Genomic DNA, 15,858 nt, shown 5'->3' with positions numbered 1-15,858 from the left:
GATATCGGACATGATACATGGAACGATGTAATAAGGTGGTTGACATTAATTTATTTATTTTCATCTATTGTTTTCAAGTACCTAACGAAATTGGATATTTTTTGAAATATAATATAAATAAAATGTTCTGATTTAAAAAAAAGCTTTATGTGTTTAATGATGCTACTACTTTCATATGTTGCATTACTGCTTTTTTAGTTTTTCTTGTTTTTTCTGTGAGCTGTTTCATATGGGGCTTGTAGAATTTTTTGGAAACTTCATGTCGAATTGTTGATAGGAGCGACATCTGTTCGAGATAGATTTTTTAGAAACGAGAATACATTCAAGGTTCATACTGATTTTAAATTCTATATTATAATAATTAAATCTTTACCCAGTGATTAATTAAATATTTTAGAAAAACAAATATTTTTTGTTTAAACAAATTAAGGATTAATTTTACAATACTTACATTTTCTGGAATATGCACATATCTGATATTACGACCGTGAATAAACAGGTTGTCAAAAGCGAATTCATTTCCTTGTGGATCACAATAAATCGCATTTTTAAATGAAATGTTCATAAAACTGTAACAAATTTTAACTAAATTATAACAATAATTTAACAGACATACGAGGGTATAATACTCAAAATTGAACATTAGGATATTTTCTTCGATATCTGCAAAAAACGGGTAGGTAATCAATTTGTAATACTGTATTACTATATATCAAAGTATAAGGTCAAAAAAAATTACATTTTAGTGAAATTACTTTTAAAATAAACAAGTAGCTCTAAAAGGTAAGTTGCCAAAGTAAGGTAACAGCAGGCAAGTACCATTTATTTCAAATAAAAAACATAATTTAGATTACTAAACAGCCACTGCCTGATTTACGTCCCACCCACATTGCGTCCTACTAAGCAACTGAAAAGCTTCTGTAGCATTAAAATTTATTTTTATGCTTTTACCTTGTTTTTTATTTATTTTATTATTTTCGGCACTTTGAATGCTTTAGTTTTCATGGTCAAGGAAGTCTCAGCTGCCGAGACTTAAAAACACTAGATTAAATTATAAAAGTATTTTTAAACATGTTTATCTCAAAAAATGAAGAAAATTCCTTAGCCTTGTTATAAACTCATTATTTATGATTCTTGTTTAATAGTTAAAAAACCTTATCCATATTTTTTGTGAGGTTTCTTTGTGTTTATTTTTATTTTCTCTGAATTAATTTATTGGATAACTAATGACCAATAGTTTCAAGTTTTTTTTTTAAATATTTAAATGACATTATTATTAATTTTCTTTACATAAAGAAAACTAGCTTTGGAACAGGATCTTTTCTGATTATTCCCTTCACTGATTTTCAATATGAATAAATAGCCAGTCCCAATAATTAATAAAGTGAAAAAGCAGATTTAATTTCAAAAGAAACAATTGATGCATTATCATATTGAAAACTGTGATACATCTTACCCATCTACTAATTCAATCAATCCACAGACATATGTATCATTTCTTAAATCCACAGTCACATTTTTTCCTTGCAAAGAATTAACAACACATAAAAGTGTATTATGATAAAAGAACTTTTCTTGAGGTGTACCTATGAAGAGCGCTGCGTCAGACATGTTTCTGTAAAGATTATAATAATACGAATCAACCTTTTGACAACTTTTAAAAAGCATAATAAATTTAAAAAAACCTTTTTTTTCATTTATATAAGGCATTCATGATGTTGACACATTTATTGATACCATATATTGAAAAGGGTGTATTTACTTCTTATAGAAAATGATTTAAAAAAAATTTTGTATGTCATTTATATATATGTATAATCAATCCTAAATAAATACAAAAACATAGCAGCATTACCAATATATCCACATAAGTAAAATAAAGTGAAAATAATGCTTCATATTAGAAAATAAACAGTATTCTCAGACTCGATTCTGTAAGATAAAAAAGAAAAAAGATACAAGGCACAATAAATCATTTTCCATTTTTTTATCAATTTGTTCACTACATTTTTAGTGAGGACTAATATCTTTATCTACCGCTAGCCTATTTTATTAATTGCTATTTCTATTGCTAATGCTTATAAACTGTTAGCATATTAATCAGTCTTAGACTATTTTCGGTAGCTACCAATTATTTTTGTCCAGTGGGATTTATTGTTTACTAATCTCTATATCTTTATGAATTATTAGAAAATTTGTGCACAACTTGATCAGTTCAAGAGGTTGTGGACATAAGTGTGTAGGAGAAATAACTATTTTGAAAATTCTATAGTCCGGATATAACACTTAAATTAATAATTTGAAATCATTTTTGTGTACTAGCTAGAACTATACTTTGAATGAAAGTCTCACTAGATCATGACTCACCATATCATGAACACCTTTTAAATTACTAAGGAAACAAAAGAAAAAATTGTTTCATCTAAAATTTTATATTGCACTAATTATGTACTTTTGATTAAACTTAATCAAATATATTTTCGTTATTATTTTACTATGACCAATCTCGCATCTGGTTTGGATTTCAGTTCTAATTCAGCCCTTTTTATAACCCATTTTTCATTCATATTTTCAACCCAAATGAAGTAAGCCCCTCTGTCTTTTGGTCCAGAAACAGGTATCCTAAACCTGGCTTTTTCCCTATCCGAATAATTATTTTCAGTATCGGTCATCTTGAAACGTTTGTCTTTGATAGGCTCTCCTAAATGTTGTACAGCGCCATGGTGTGTCCTCAATTTCTTCAAAGCATCTTTGTAGTAGTCGTAATTCCTGACTGTGTCTATTAAACGATTTTGTAAATAAAAGCCCGTGGAACTCACTATCACGCCTCCCCATCCAGCGATTTGAAGCAAAGTACTGGTTTTTATTGGCATATTCGTGAATTGTTTACTCGCTTTAGTTGTACTCCTATTTTACTTACTTTGCTTTGGATTACCCACTTCTAGTAGGTAACGAATGTAACGATTACTTACAGACTAATAAACATATAAGTTAATTTATTTTATTTACTAGCAAGGTTTAGGTCACTTTAGGTTATTATTATTTAAAAAAAAAAAGGATTTTCGGACCTGGTAACTGAGACCTTTAAGTCATGTCTTATTTTAATTTAAATTCATATTTTTATGAAAAATGATTCATAAGGAGTGAAATGCAATGAAGATGATTAATTTGAGACATTAATTAACTGGGATGAAATTAAATGAAATGAAATGGGATGAAATACAATCTCAGTAAAATGGTGCTCATTTACTGAAATTTTTTCAGTGGACTTTTTGGAGGATCCCGAGAAGTTACGTCCAGCGGCTTTGTTTCATTTTCCCACATTTGTGCACTTTCACAGATATGAACAGTTAATAAACCACCATTATTACACATTTAAACCCGAAGAAACACTAAATAGACAAAATAAAACAAATCACGCAACTTCACTCCTCGCGTTCCCGCCAAAAAGTCGGTTTAGATAAAAAAAAAAATGGGATTTTATGACCTGGTAACTTAGACCTTTAAGTCATGTCTTATTTTAATTTATATTCTTAATTTTATGAAAAATGATAATATGGAGAGAAATGAAATGAAAATGATTAATTTGAGACATTAATCAACTGGGATGAAATTAAAAGATATGAAATGAGATGGTATGGAATGAAATATAATCTTAGTAAAATGGTGGTCATTTACTAAGATTTTTTCAATGGACTTTTTGGAGGATCCCGAGAAGTTACGTCCAGCGGCTTTGTTTCATTTTCCCACATTTGTGCACTTTAATAAACCACCATTATTACACATTTAAACCCGAAGAAACACTAAATAGACAAAATAAAACAAATCACACAACTTCACTCCTCGCGTTCCCGCCAAAAAGTCGGTTTAGGTTTAAAAAAATTTGGGATTTTATGACCTGGTAACTGAGACCTTTAAGTCATGTCTTATTTTAATTTATATTCTTAATTTTATGAAAAATTATAATTATGGAGTGAAATGAAATGAAAATGCTTAATTTGAGACATTAATCAACTGGAATGAAATTAAATGATATGAAATGAGATGATATGGAATGAAATATAATCTTAGTAAAATGGTGGTCATTTACTAAGATTTTTTCAGTGGACTTTTTGGAGGATCCCGAGAAGTTGCGTCCAGCGGCTTTGTTTCATTTTCCCACATTTGTGCACTTTCACAGATATTAAACAGTTAATAAACCACCATTATTACACATTTAAACCCGAAGAAACACTAAATAGACAAAATAAAACAAATCACACAACTTCACTCCTCGCGTTCCCGCCAAAAAGTAGGTTTATTAACTCCATGGGTAATTTTTTTTTTTAAGAGATTTTATGACCTGGTGACTAGGACCTTTAAGTCATGTCTTATTTTAATTTATATTCATTTTTTTATGAAAAATGATATTATGGAGTGAAATGAAATGAAGATGATAAATTTGAGACATTAATCAACTGGGATGAAATTAAATGAAATGAAATGGGATGAAATATAATCTCAGTAAAATGGTGGTCATTTACTAAGATTATTTCAATGGACTTTTTGGAGGATCCCGAGAAGCTACGTCCTGCGGCTTTGTTTCATTTTCCCACATTTGTGCACTTTCACAGATATTAAACAGTAAATAAACCACCATTATTACACATTTAAACCCGAAGAAACACTAAATAAACAAAATAAAACAAATCACACAACTTCACTCCTCGCGTTCCCGCCAAAAAGTCCCATGGGTTATTAATACTTAGTAGCATAGAATATACACATAATATATTTGAGCTTAGTAGTGTTGCAGTTTTATTTTTCCAAATGGAAAGGCAAAGGTACCTCACTATACTGCCTTTTTGTTTATTGCTTAGATGGGTGGACGAGCTCACAGTCCACCTGGTGTTTTTACTGACATTTTACTGAGATTATATTTCATCCCAAATCATATCATTTAATTTCATCCCAGTTGATTAATGTCTCAAATTACTCATCTTCATTTCATTTTACTCCATAATATCATTTTTCATAAAAATATGAATTTGAATTAAAATAAGACATGACTTAAAGGTCTCAGTTACCAGGTCATAAAATCCCATAATTTTTTTAACCTAAACCGACTTTTTGGCGGGAACGCGAGGAGTGAAGTTGTGTGATTTGTTTTATTTTGTCTGTTTAGTGTTTCTTCGGATTTAAATGTGTAATAATGGTGGTTTATTAACTGTTTAATATCTGTGAAAGTGCACAAATGTGGGAAAATGAAACAAAGCCGCTGGACGTAACTTCTCGGGATCCTCCAAAAAGTCCACTGAAATAATTTCAGTAAATGAGCACCATTTTACTGAGATTGTATTTCATTCCATATCATCTCATCGCATCTCATTTAATTTCATCCCAGTTGATTAATGTCACAAATTAATCATCTTCATTTCATTTCACTCCATATTATCATTATTCATAAAATTAAGAATATAAATTAAAATAAGACATGACTTAAAGGTCTCAGTTACCAGGTCATAAAATCTCTATAAAAAAAATTGTTTAAAATTTAATTCATAGATTAAACACTAATAAATTAATAAATTTACTAAAATTTACTTGATGTCTACTTAAAACAAAACTGTACACCATGAGTTTATCTAGAGGAAATACTAATAGAACGAGACCGCAAAAACACCAAAACCGGGCAGCTTTCAAGAACGATTTGCATGATACGAGCCACAAAACTAAATTTATAAATTCTTTAGAAATACGTGGTGTTTGTCAACGCTGCAAAAACATTCTCGAATGGAAGATTAAATATAAAAAATATAAACCACTTGCAGTGCCTACTAAATGCACGAGTTGTTTAGAGAAGACTGTAAAACACGCATATCACGTTTTGTGCTCCAAATGTGCTTCTGAAAAAGAAGTTTGCGCAAAATGTTGTCAAAATATAAATGTAAGGTTATCAATAAAATATAATAGGTTGGGGGAAAGTTTCTTCGCATTTTTTAAGAAAATTCACAACCTTTTTTAATATAGTTTATTTACATTTAATTAAAGTATGTAGGTACCATTTTGTTCGATAACTTTTTACCATCTTGTAGATAGAGAAATGATCTCATTGCTATAGAAATTTTGGGACTTCTAATCAAAATACCTACACAATTGGTTTTGGCAGTCCTCTCGTGATGTTAACGTGACACTGCCCTTAAGAATTCTGAAGAGACCGAAACAGGTGGAAATCGGAAGGTGCAAGGTCAGGACTAAACGGCGGATGCATTAACACCTCTAAGCCAAGCTCTCTTAATTTTTGCTGAGTGGCTAAAGATGTGTGAGGTCTAGCGTTATCATGATGAAAAACCACACCTCTTCTATTGATTAATTCCGGCCGCTTTCTCTCAACTTCTTGCTTTAATCTTATCAGTTGTCCGCAGTAGGGTTCAGAATCGATGGTCCTGCCTGGTGGTAATAGCTCATAATGAATAATGCCCTTCCAATGCCACCACACACACAGCATCACCTTGTTGAGAGTTAACCAGGGTTTCGCCACAGTCTATGATTTAAGTGAGCTTGTGAGGTATCCAAATATCGGGCTTTTTTTGCGTACCCAGTTTTTTTCAAATGCACCAAAACTATTTTGTGGTCAATTCCCAGTTCTTCAGCTACGTTGTAACTACTAATATGCTGATCCTGCTCCACTTTTATCTTTTTTTAAATTTTAATGATACCAAAACCGGCTGGTTTAAAATTTTATTATTTATTTATTTATTTAGATACAAATATTATAGCTAAAGAGATTTTATTACTAGTTCATACATACTATAATGCGAAAAGTCTTTCCGCAACCTATTATTTAGATTCTTGTGACAAAAAAATAGGCAAACGTAATGAATCAATTTTATGGTTCATAAATTCATGCTAATTAGCCTATAATATTATATAATATGCTTAATTATTTCAGATAGAAAAACAAGAAGACAAAAAAGCTGACATTTTGGGTAAATTAAGTGGTTTGTCAGAAAGAAAGCGTAGAACAGTTCTTAGGTAATGTACATTTCATAAATTTATTAGGTATCTAATGAAGTTTTGTTATAATAAAGTGGTTGAAGCTATTTGCCACCTGTTCTTTGATGTTCAGCAATTGATGGAAACAATAATACAAGTGCTGCTGTGCGCTTGTTCTGTCTCAATTTGTTACCGTTTTGTCTGATTCGAAAGTTCTACATTATTAATTACTTATTAAATTTATTGTACTTTCCATATTACATATATTTAAATTTTTTTCTAATAATGAAATTATAACTTAGTCACAGTACATTTAAAATAGTTTCACAATATTGTACATGTAACTGACAAATATATTGTCAGCTCCATCAAGATTTTCTGTTGTGTAATGTTTATAAATATTTGCTACTAAATAAAATGTAAAGTTTAGAGACCTCAATGTTTCAAACATGCTTATACAATTTTTTTATTATTATTAATGCAATTTATTAAAACTAGAGGTTCCGCAGTAGTCTAAATTCAACTATAATTAATTGGAATTGTAGGTTTGTACACTATTATATGTTTTGTACTTCTATAATCACAAATTTCGCCAAGGCTACACTATAAAAAAATATTAATAAAGATAAACAATATTTAATCTATTCTCAATTTGACTGAGGACGTCAATAACAAAAGTTTGACAATAAATAGTATGCATGCGTGTGTGCGTCAAATACATGGTATGTAGTGTGCGTAATGTTTTCTTTATTGATTTAATGTATCTTTTATGCATTATTTTAAAAAAATATTAGCATTGTGCACTTCTTCTCTATATTCTCAATAAGTGTGGAAAATTTCATACTTCTCCGTCCCGCAATTTTCGTAAAAAGGGATACAAAGTTTTTGCTTCATGTATTAATATATAATATAGATTACGAAAGGCGTGGAAGTTTTGTCTCCTTGATGAGAGATAAAAAAAAAAAAAACAGATATAAAACAACATTCTATTATTTCCAGGTATCTCAAAAACCAAGAAGATGGTACTCAGAAAAAAACGCCAGCATCAATTAAAACTATTGATGAAATATTATCACAGATGGATAAAATGGATTTGAAAAATGATGATGATGATTTTAAGTTTTCTAGTGATGAATATAGTGATTCTGATAGTGTACTTGGAAAATAGTCTAGTACAATTAAAATATATAATATATAAAAACGTAAAATAAATATAATTGGAATTCTCAAATTTGTCTTTATTTTAAACAAGCCTTAGAACATAAATGGTCATTTCGGATCCTCCCGATCCTCTAAGCTTTTAGGTACCCCAAGCACCGGTCATCGTTCTCGTCGAATCCGTCGCTTGCGACGAAGGGCTTGGCGGGTAAATTAACCCACAGACACAGCTCAGAGTTTCTCGCCGGATCTTCTCAGTGGGTCGCGTTTCCGATCCGGTGGTAGATTTTGCGAAGCACGACTCTTGCTAGGGTTCGTGTTAGCAACATCGTCAGGTTTGAGCCCGGTGAGCTCACCTACTAGTTAAGTTTACGCTGATATGGTCTCTCTAGACTAGACCATCAGTTTAGGTAGGGAAAAAAAGTTGAAGTGCCGTACTTTTTGTTTATGAATTATTGTTGATTCAAAATAGCTCTGTTCTGTCTTTGTATTATAATGTGATTTGTACCAATGAAGTAGGAAACCTATGGAAATGTCTATCTATCTATCTATCTCTTAGGTTTATGGCGTTTCCTTTTAGATTTCGCCAATGTCAAGTGTATATAATACTCTGCTTTCTATAGCGGGCTTCGTGAACGAGCAAGGTCACAGATATTCACTAAGAATTAAGTGAGTAGCTAAGAATGTTTGATGACAGGATCTCTGTTGATTTACCTAAAACAAATAAGACGCACACAATATATATACAGGGGTTAGTTCGATAAAAGACAGACAAACTACAGATTAATGTTATTTTGGTTAATGAATGAACTAAGAATATAAATGAAAGGAGAGTTGACAAGGGAAAGAAGAGATTTGAGATCAATGGGGCGAGGAATATCAGGAGGAAGGAGATCATAGAGGGAGGAAGATAGACGAGGACAACTGAAAAACATGTGATTTGGAGAGCCTTCGTCAAGACCACATTCGCAAATAGAACTATCCCTGATATGAAGTTTAGCCAGGTGGACGGGGGTACACGTATGGCCTAGCCTTAATCTACAGATCGTACTTGTAACGCGTTTATGTAAATCTTTGAAGTTGCAGAACCAAGGTCGGGGAGGAATAAAGCCTTGAATATCAGCGTAGTGTTTACCTTTACAAAAACTAGTCTTTTGCCAACAAGAATTCCAAGAAGAAAGCAATCGTTGTTTAGCTATTGGGAGTAAATCATTAGAATAAATTCTGTAATGATCCATACAGCCAGTTGTTGTGGCATCTTTGGCACAAAGATCTGCAGTTTCATTACCTAAAATGCCACTGTGGCCAGGCAACCAAGCAAGGACAACTTCAATGTTTTTAGAATGGCAGCTGAAAAGTAAATTTTTAATTTTTAGTATGTAAGGAAATTTAGATTTAGATTTAAATTGGTTAGCAACGATAGCCTGTAAACAACTCTTAGAATCAGTAAGAATAACAGATTTATTTAGTTTATGGGACTCAATGAATGATAGTGCTTCCAGAATAGCTATGGACTCACCAGAGAAGACTGAAGCTTGAGGGGGGCATTTAAAATTGAGAATCATATTGTATTTGGGAATCCAGACAGCGGAGCCAACACAACCCTGGTCTGACAACTTAGAAGCATCAGTGTAAATGATGAGCCAATCGGGCCAATGCTTGGCAATGTATCTATTTAACTGGGAATTTGCAGAATTACATTTTTTTTCTATGCCGAGATCTAAGAGAACTTGAGGCTGAAAGATAAGAGCCTTAAAAGAGATGTCGAAAAGAGGAAATTTTTGATACTGAAATACAGGACAAGGAAGGCGGAGATAGCTGACAAAACTATTGAAAAGGCAGGGATAATCCTTGTGGTACCAATATTTATTAGAAGAGATAAAATCAGAAAGGATATGAAGTTTAGAGATAAGAGGATGATAAGGGGATTGAATGACTTTAGAAAGGAACCGGTCAGATAAGTATTGTCTTCTAAGGAATAAGGGAGCATCGCCGCATTCTACCTGAAGAGCATTAATAGGTGACGATTTCATAGCTCCACAGATTAATCTCAGACATTTAGATTGAAGTTTGTCAAGGGAACTCATAGCAGATTTGTTACAAGGTTCAAGAAGGAAAGTGCCATAGTCTAAGTGACTACGTACTAAGGCGTTATACATAAGTTTTTGAGTATAGGGGTGACAGCCCCACCAGACACCAGATAAGGAACGCAGAATGTTAATATTCTTTTCACATTTTTTAACAATATGATTAATATGATGGACACCAGTTAATCTAGAATCTAATACAACACCAAGAAATTTCACATTGTCTACAACCGAAAAATTATGTTGATCGTAAAATATTGAAACGTTAGGACAAGATCTAGACCGAGAGAAAACAACCACTTTGCTTTTAGGAATAGATAGGGACAGACCGTGGTCTGAGAGCCAGTCTTGGAGATAGCCTATACCTGAATTTAGGCGAGAAGAGGCCTCATCAATATTCTTAGAAGAAACATAGAGTGCGAGATCATCAGCATATTGTAGAACTTGACAAAAGGAATTAACCGAAAGCTCTAAATCGTACGTATAAATACTGTAAAGTAACGGGCTGAGGACTGACCCTTGGGGGAGGCCCTTCCACAGCTGTCTGGGAGAGGAAGAATAATTTGGAGCACGAATATATACGAATCTAGGAGACAGGAGATTAAAAATTATGTTTACAATCTTCACAGGAATACTCAGCTGGAGCATTTTCTGCCTGAGCACTGGAAGAAGAACATTGTCATACGCTGATGATATGTCCAGAAAAACACCTACTAAAGACTCATTTTTAGAGAAGGAAATACGAACGTCTGTTAGAAATATGCTTAAACTATCCATAGTACTAAAACCTTTTCGGAATCCAAACTGAGATTTAGCTAATATGTTTCTGTTTTCCACAATCCATTCCAAACGATTCTTGATTAAATGTTCCAATATCTTAGCCATTGTACAGGACAAAGCGATTGGCCGATAGCTAGAAGGGTCAGAGCTGGGCTTTCCAGGTTTTAAAATAGGGATGATAATCTGAGTCCTCCATTCGTCAGGTGGAGTTCCAGATAAAAAGATATTATTAAGAATGGAAAGGAATACCCGTTTTACAGAGTTACTGCTTTTGGAAATAAAAGAGTATGGAATCCCGTCAATTCCTGGGGATGAATCACTTAAACCCTCCAAGACAGCTGAAAGTTCCTCCCAAGAAAAAGGAGACTCAAAATCATCAGTAGAATTAGAGGAAAAAGCGGAGGGAAAGGTTTCTTCCAAGCAAGGTACAGAAGGAGGAGCTAACCTACAAGAAAAATGTTCAATCCAGTCAGAAGGATCGTTAGATGAGATGACAAGAGCAGGAACAGAGCAGCGATATCGTCTCATATTCTTCCAGACTTTAGAAGGGGGAGTAATAGGAGAAAGCTCCTCGCAAAAACGCAACAAACCAAATCTTTTCTTTTCTGATAAAAGCCTTACAGTCTTGGCAGCAATTCTCTGGTAAGAGATGAAATTTTCCGAGCTCATCGCAACCGAATAAGCATTTTCTGCCTCTGATCTGCTCTGGCAAGCTTGAGTGCACTCCGAATCCCACCACGGAGGAGAAGGGAATTTACATCTAACAGTGTTTTTGAGAGGTATAGAATTAGCAGCAGAAGAAAGAAGAGCGTTTCTGAAAATTAGGTAAGAAGAAAGGACATTGACAGGGTTAATCAAAGGAATATTCATTATCTCTTGATCTAAATGAGATCTGAATTGAGACCAATCAGCTCTGTGGATATTAAATTTTAAGAGAGGTGGAAGGGAAGCAGTAGGAATAGAATGAAGGGAATCAGGAATTGACAGAATGATAGTAAAGTGGTCACTACCGTGAGTGGAAGAAAGGACAGACCAGGAGAGGCTAGAAGCCAAGGAAGGAGAAGTTAAGGAAAGGTCCACAGCAGTCTTTGGATTCTGAGATGGAGGAACTCTGCGAGTAGGGGACCCGTCATTCAGTAAACACAAATCTAGTTCATCACAGAGATCAAGAAAAGGAAAAGAAATAGAATCACAGTAATAACAACCCCAAGATGTATGGTGAATATTAAAATCACCAAGAATAAGGATAGGTGGAGGAAGACTTGTAATAATAGTTTTAATTCAGAGAGAATAGCTAAGTTAGGTTCAGGGATGTAGATGGAGAGGAAAGAAATATTATTAGCTCTAACAGCAACAGCGAAAATGCTATTACTGTGGGAAGGAAGGGAGAGTTGTTTAAATATCACATTTCTGGATACTAAAATAGCAGAGCCAGCATAACCATCTGATCTATCGTCCCGGAGACATGAGAAACCCGGGATCCTAAAGTTGGATCCAGGCTTAAGCCATGTCTCCTGGACAGCAAAGATAGAAGGTTTGTATTTGTTGATAAGAGTGATGATATCATTCTTCTTGTGACGAATGCTGTGACAATTCCATTGTAGGAATTTGGGCATTTTTAATAATTTTATTAAGCTCAGTAAGTTTAGACATGACATTGTTCGGTAGTTCAAAGTCCCCAAAACGGGAAAATATATTCAAAATTGTAGACAGTAATAGTTCCAGGAGATTGTCATTGGGAGATACATCATCTGAAGGATAGGCACTCCCATTAGGGAGACTAGAAGGGGGAGTAATAACGATTGCTTGATGAGCATGCCTATCATAACCTGGACTGGATGCCGGAGCTGGAGGGGATTTTTGTGTACAGTAAGTGCGACGGTACGAATTGGATATGGCTTGGGTGTGTGGAGAAGATTGGGTTAGGGTTTGGGAAGATTGAGTGGGAAAAAGGGGGGAGGCGTACGAGAAATGTCTGCAAAAGATCTTCTAACTTGTGGGAACCTGACTGCTGCTTCGTTGTATGAAATGTTCTCTTGTGACATCACCAGTTTGATAGATTTCTGTCTAGAATATTCAGGGCAAGATGTATCTATGGCTTTATGGTTACCAGAGCAAAACAAACAGGTAGGTATCGGAGATAAACTATTACATTCAATGCCAGAGTGAGATTTCGCACAGATAAAACAACGCGCATTTGACCGGCATTGCGTAGCAACATGTCCAAATCTGCAGCAATTATTACATTGAATAGTTGGTAAAATATATGTCTGAACTGGGAGGGAATTGAAAAAGCAGTAAACCCTATCAGGAAGCTTTTGGCCAATAAATGTAAGGACAACTGTCGGAGTAGGAGTCCAAATAGGAGTGTTGTTTTCAATTGATTTTTTATTGAGTCGACGGGCTCTGATGACACGTCCAAAACCATCAGGAACTTCAATGGAAGAAACTAATTCTTCTAAGGTCCACTCTACGGGAACGCCTCTTACAATACCCATGCGAGTCACATTATAAGAAGGTATAACGGCATTGTATTTGGCTGCGGCAAGACCTGGGTGATCTAGGAAGGAATTTGCGGCAACAGCAGTTTTAAATTGGACTGAGACTCGGTTTCGGCCGATACGTTTAACACCGTCTTTAGCAACGTCCTTGATATTGTTGTGATGTAAAAAGTGACCGAACTTAATTGGGCGAAGCGAAGAACTAGACGAAATCTCACAATCTTTGCTTACGTGGATTAAAAAAGGAGCAACATCCTGATCCAAATACCGTTTTCTGTTGCCCTCAAACTCTGGTAGAGTGTATACAGACTGAACAGATCCGATAACTTGCGCGACTGTATTTTTTTTTTGAGGTAAAGAATAATCAGAATTTGGGGGAGTTTGTCTTTTTCTTGAAGGATGTACTGACTCCGTGTCCATTGGGATTGGAGAGTTAGATGGGTCAAGGATATAACCTCCCCCGGGATCGGGGGGGTCGACGCCGTTCATAATTACACTATTTACACTAAACTACTATATTATAATACTTACAAATAAGACAACACACTTATATAAACACAAAACTAATAATTAGTTAACCAACAAGGAATGGAACCCAATAAAACACCCGAGAATTATATAAATAACCAAAACACTTGCTTCGATCACTCAACCACAAACCCCTATGGAAATGAAACGTCAACCAAAATTTCGTGCCACTGTGACGTCATCTGGCCACAAAACATGGCGGCTTTAGTGCTGTACAAAAGATTTCAATGTTATCAGGTTTTATCGATAAACGTTCTTGGCTCATTTTATTTTAAACTAGTGGACCCGGCGAACTTTGTTCCGCCACACGGTTTGTTTCAAACACATCAACCGATCAACTTCAAAATTTATTTATTTTTTAAGAGATTTTATGACCTGGTAACTAAGACCTTTAAGTCATGTCTTATTTTACTTTATTTTCTTAATTTTATGAAAAATGATAATATGGAGTGAAATGAAATGAAGATGATTAATTTGAGACATTAATCAACTGGGATGAAATTTAATGAAATGAGATGATATGGGATGAAATATAATCGCAGTAAAATGGTGGTCATTTACTGAGATTTTTTCAGTGGACTTTTTGGAGGAACCCGAGAAGTTACGTCCAGCAGCTTTGTTTCATTTTCCCACATTTGTGCACTTTCACAGATATTAAACAGTTAATAAACCACCATTATTACACATTTAAACCTGAAGAAACACTAAATAGACAAAATAAAACAAATCACACAACTTCACTCCTCGCGTTCCCGCCAAAAAGTCAACTTCAAAATTCTACTATAATTAACCATAGAATATATTACGTTTATCTGCAGTTGCGTTTTGTTATTCCATATCAGTTGCGTTTTGTTATACCACGTTTTATGTCGCGTCCCACGGGAACGTTATAAAAAGTATCCTATATCCTTCTCCTGGTTTTAAGCTACCTCCTCACCAATTTTCAGCCAAATCAGTTCAGCCGTTCCTGAGTTATAAATAGTGTAACTAACACGACTTTCTTTTATATAAAGAGATATTGTTGAGTATTATTTATTTGTAGAATTTATACTTTAATGGGAAGTAAGTAGGTATATTGTTATGTGCAAATATGATATGATTTAGATGGGTGAAATCTAAGACAAGTTCGTCCTTCGAATTTGCCAAGTAAACGATATGATGATTTTTAAAAGTTGCTACACTGATTTTATAAAGTTGTCGTTTGTCGCAAAACATAAAGATATGGCGTAGTTCAAAGCCATCAGCCCATTTCTAGCATGCTAAATGTTATCGTATTTTGAGTACGTGTTTTTCTTAGACTGTTACAATCTATTTTAATTGTTTTGCTGACTCTAAAGTCCGTAACACAATACTGCAGCGCACCCCAAGGAAGGTGCGCCGCACCATTTGAATCACTTTCGCTTGAGAGTGATTCAAATTTTAAACTTATCAAGGGACCGCGTGAAAAAAAAACAGCTACAGAACATTTATTCATTAATTACAAACGTCATTCCTTGTGACTTCCTCTCTAAAATCACTTATTTATTAAATATTTAACAAATTTACAATAGTGTTTTACTCACTGCGGAATAAAACTATTTTATTTAAATAGTTCCGAAGAGATTTTGTCGGTAGCCTTTTTCCCGAAATATCTAAACAGAATGTCTAAATATGTTTTGATGACATATTTTAAAGTGGTATTTATGATTAGTGTTATGATGAGGGATGAGGGCTCCATAATGAATTTAAATACATATAGATAATAGTTTTAGGACATCGACTTTCTTGAGATCCTATAAAATACGTTTTAATTATTATTTTTCTATGTTTTAAGCATGATAAATTATGAA

The 15,858-nt window shown here is 33.8% G+C and overlaps 3 protein-coding genes and 1 pseudogene across 5 annotated transcripts; 1 reads left to right on the top strand and 3 right to left on the bottom strand.

Annotated features, from left to right (window-relative positions):
* Nucleotides 1-131: 131 nt before the first annotated feature.
* On the bottom strand, nt 132-3,045 carry LOC114248183 (U7 snRNA-associated Sm-like protein LSm10). Of its 3 annotated transcripts, none has more exons than XM_089732921.1 (4): nt 2,921-3,045; nt 1,457-1,615; nt 452-569; nt 132-286 (listed from the first exon to the last, which is right to left on the bottom strand). In XM_089732921.1, exons 2-4 carry the CDS (start codon nt 1,609-1,611, stop codon nt 146-148), a joined length of 414 nt encoding a protein of 137 aa, XP_089589047.1. In that variant the 5' UTR covers nt 1,612-1,615; nt 2,921-3,045; the 3' UTR covers nt 132-145. The 3 variants fall into 3 exon arrangements, with proteins under 3 accessions (XP_089589047.1, XP_089589046.1, XP_089589048.1); XM_089732920.1 differs by having other exon boundaries at nt 2,820-2,960; XM_089732922.1 differs by lacking the exon at nt 2,921-3,045 and adding an exon at nt 2,368-2,506.
* Nucleotides 2,414-2,873, bottom strand: LOC149501460 (cytochrome c oxidase assembly factor 1 homolog). The gene has a single exon (XM_089732923.1). The coding sequence runs from the start codon at nt 2,871-2,873 to the stop codon at nt 2,487-2,489; it is 387 nt and encodes a 128-aa protein (XP_089589049.1). The 3' UTR covers nt 2,414-2,486.
* A 2,509-nt stretch (nt 3,046-5,554) lies between the features above and the next one.
* On the top strand, nt 5,555-8,206 carry LOC114248165 (uncharacterized protein C9orf85 homolog). Its single transcript, XM_028181317.2, has 3 exons — nt 5,555-5,926; nt 6,932-7,014; nt 7,975-8,206. Exons 1-3 carry the CDS (start codon nt 5,615-5,617, stop codon nt 8,141-8,143), a joined length of 564 nt encoding a protein of 187 aa, XP_028037118.2. The 5' UTR covers nt 5,555-5,614; the 3' UTR covers nt 8,144-8,206.
* A 4,132-nt stretch (nt 8,207-12,338) lies between these two features.
* LOC149501459 (uncharacterized) lies at nt 12,339-15,297 on the bottom strand (annotated as a pseudogene).
* Nucleotides 15,298-15,858: the final 561 nt, after the last annotated feature.

This window comes from Bombyx mandarina, chromosome 15 (assembly GCF_030267445.1).
Source record: "Bombyx mandarina strain Sakado chromosome 15, ASM3026744v2".
In the NCBI taxonomy this organism is placed as follows: Eukaryota; Metazoa; Arthropoda; class Insecta; order Lepidoptera; family Bombycidae; genus Bombyx; species Bombyx mandarina.
Note: the sequence above shows the minus strand (reverse complement) of the source record. Positions and strands in the feature narration are given on the sequence as shown.

Bases quoted from the DNA above. Each gene is read 5' to 3' on its own strand.
- LOC114248183 (XM_089732921.1), bottom strand. From the start codon at position 1,611: ATGTCTGACGCAGCGCTCTTCATAGGTACACCTCAAGAAAAGTTCTTT. The intron at 570-1,456 runs GTAAGATGTATC...AATTTGTTACAG, and splicing joins TTGATTGAATTAGTAGATGG to TTTTATGAACATTTCATTTA. The intron at 287-451 runs GTAAGTATTGTA...TATCTCGAACAG, and splicing joins ATGTGCATATTCCAGAAAAT to ATGTCGCTCCTATCAACAAT.
- LOC149501460 (XM_089732923.1), bottom strand. From the start codon at position 2,873: ATGCCAATAAAAACCAGTACTTTGCTTCAAATCGCTGGATGGGGAGGC.
- LOC114248165 (XM_028181317.2), top strand. From the start codon at position 5,615: ATGAGTTTATCTAGAGGAAATACTAATAGAACGAGACCGCAAAAACAC. The intron at 5,927-6,931 runs GTAAGGTTATCA...TAATTATTTCAG, and splicing joins AATGTTGTCAAAATATAAAT to ATAGAAAAACAAGAAGACAA. The intron at 7,015-7,974 runs GTAATGTACATT...TATTATTTCCAG, and splicing joins AAGCGTAGAACAGTTCTTAG to GTATCTCAAAAACCAAGAAG.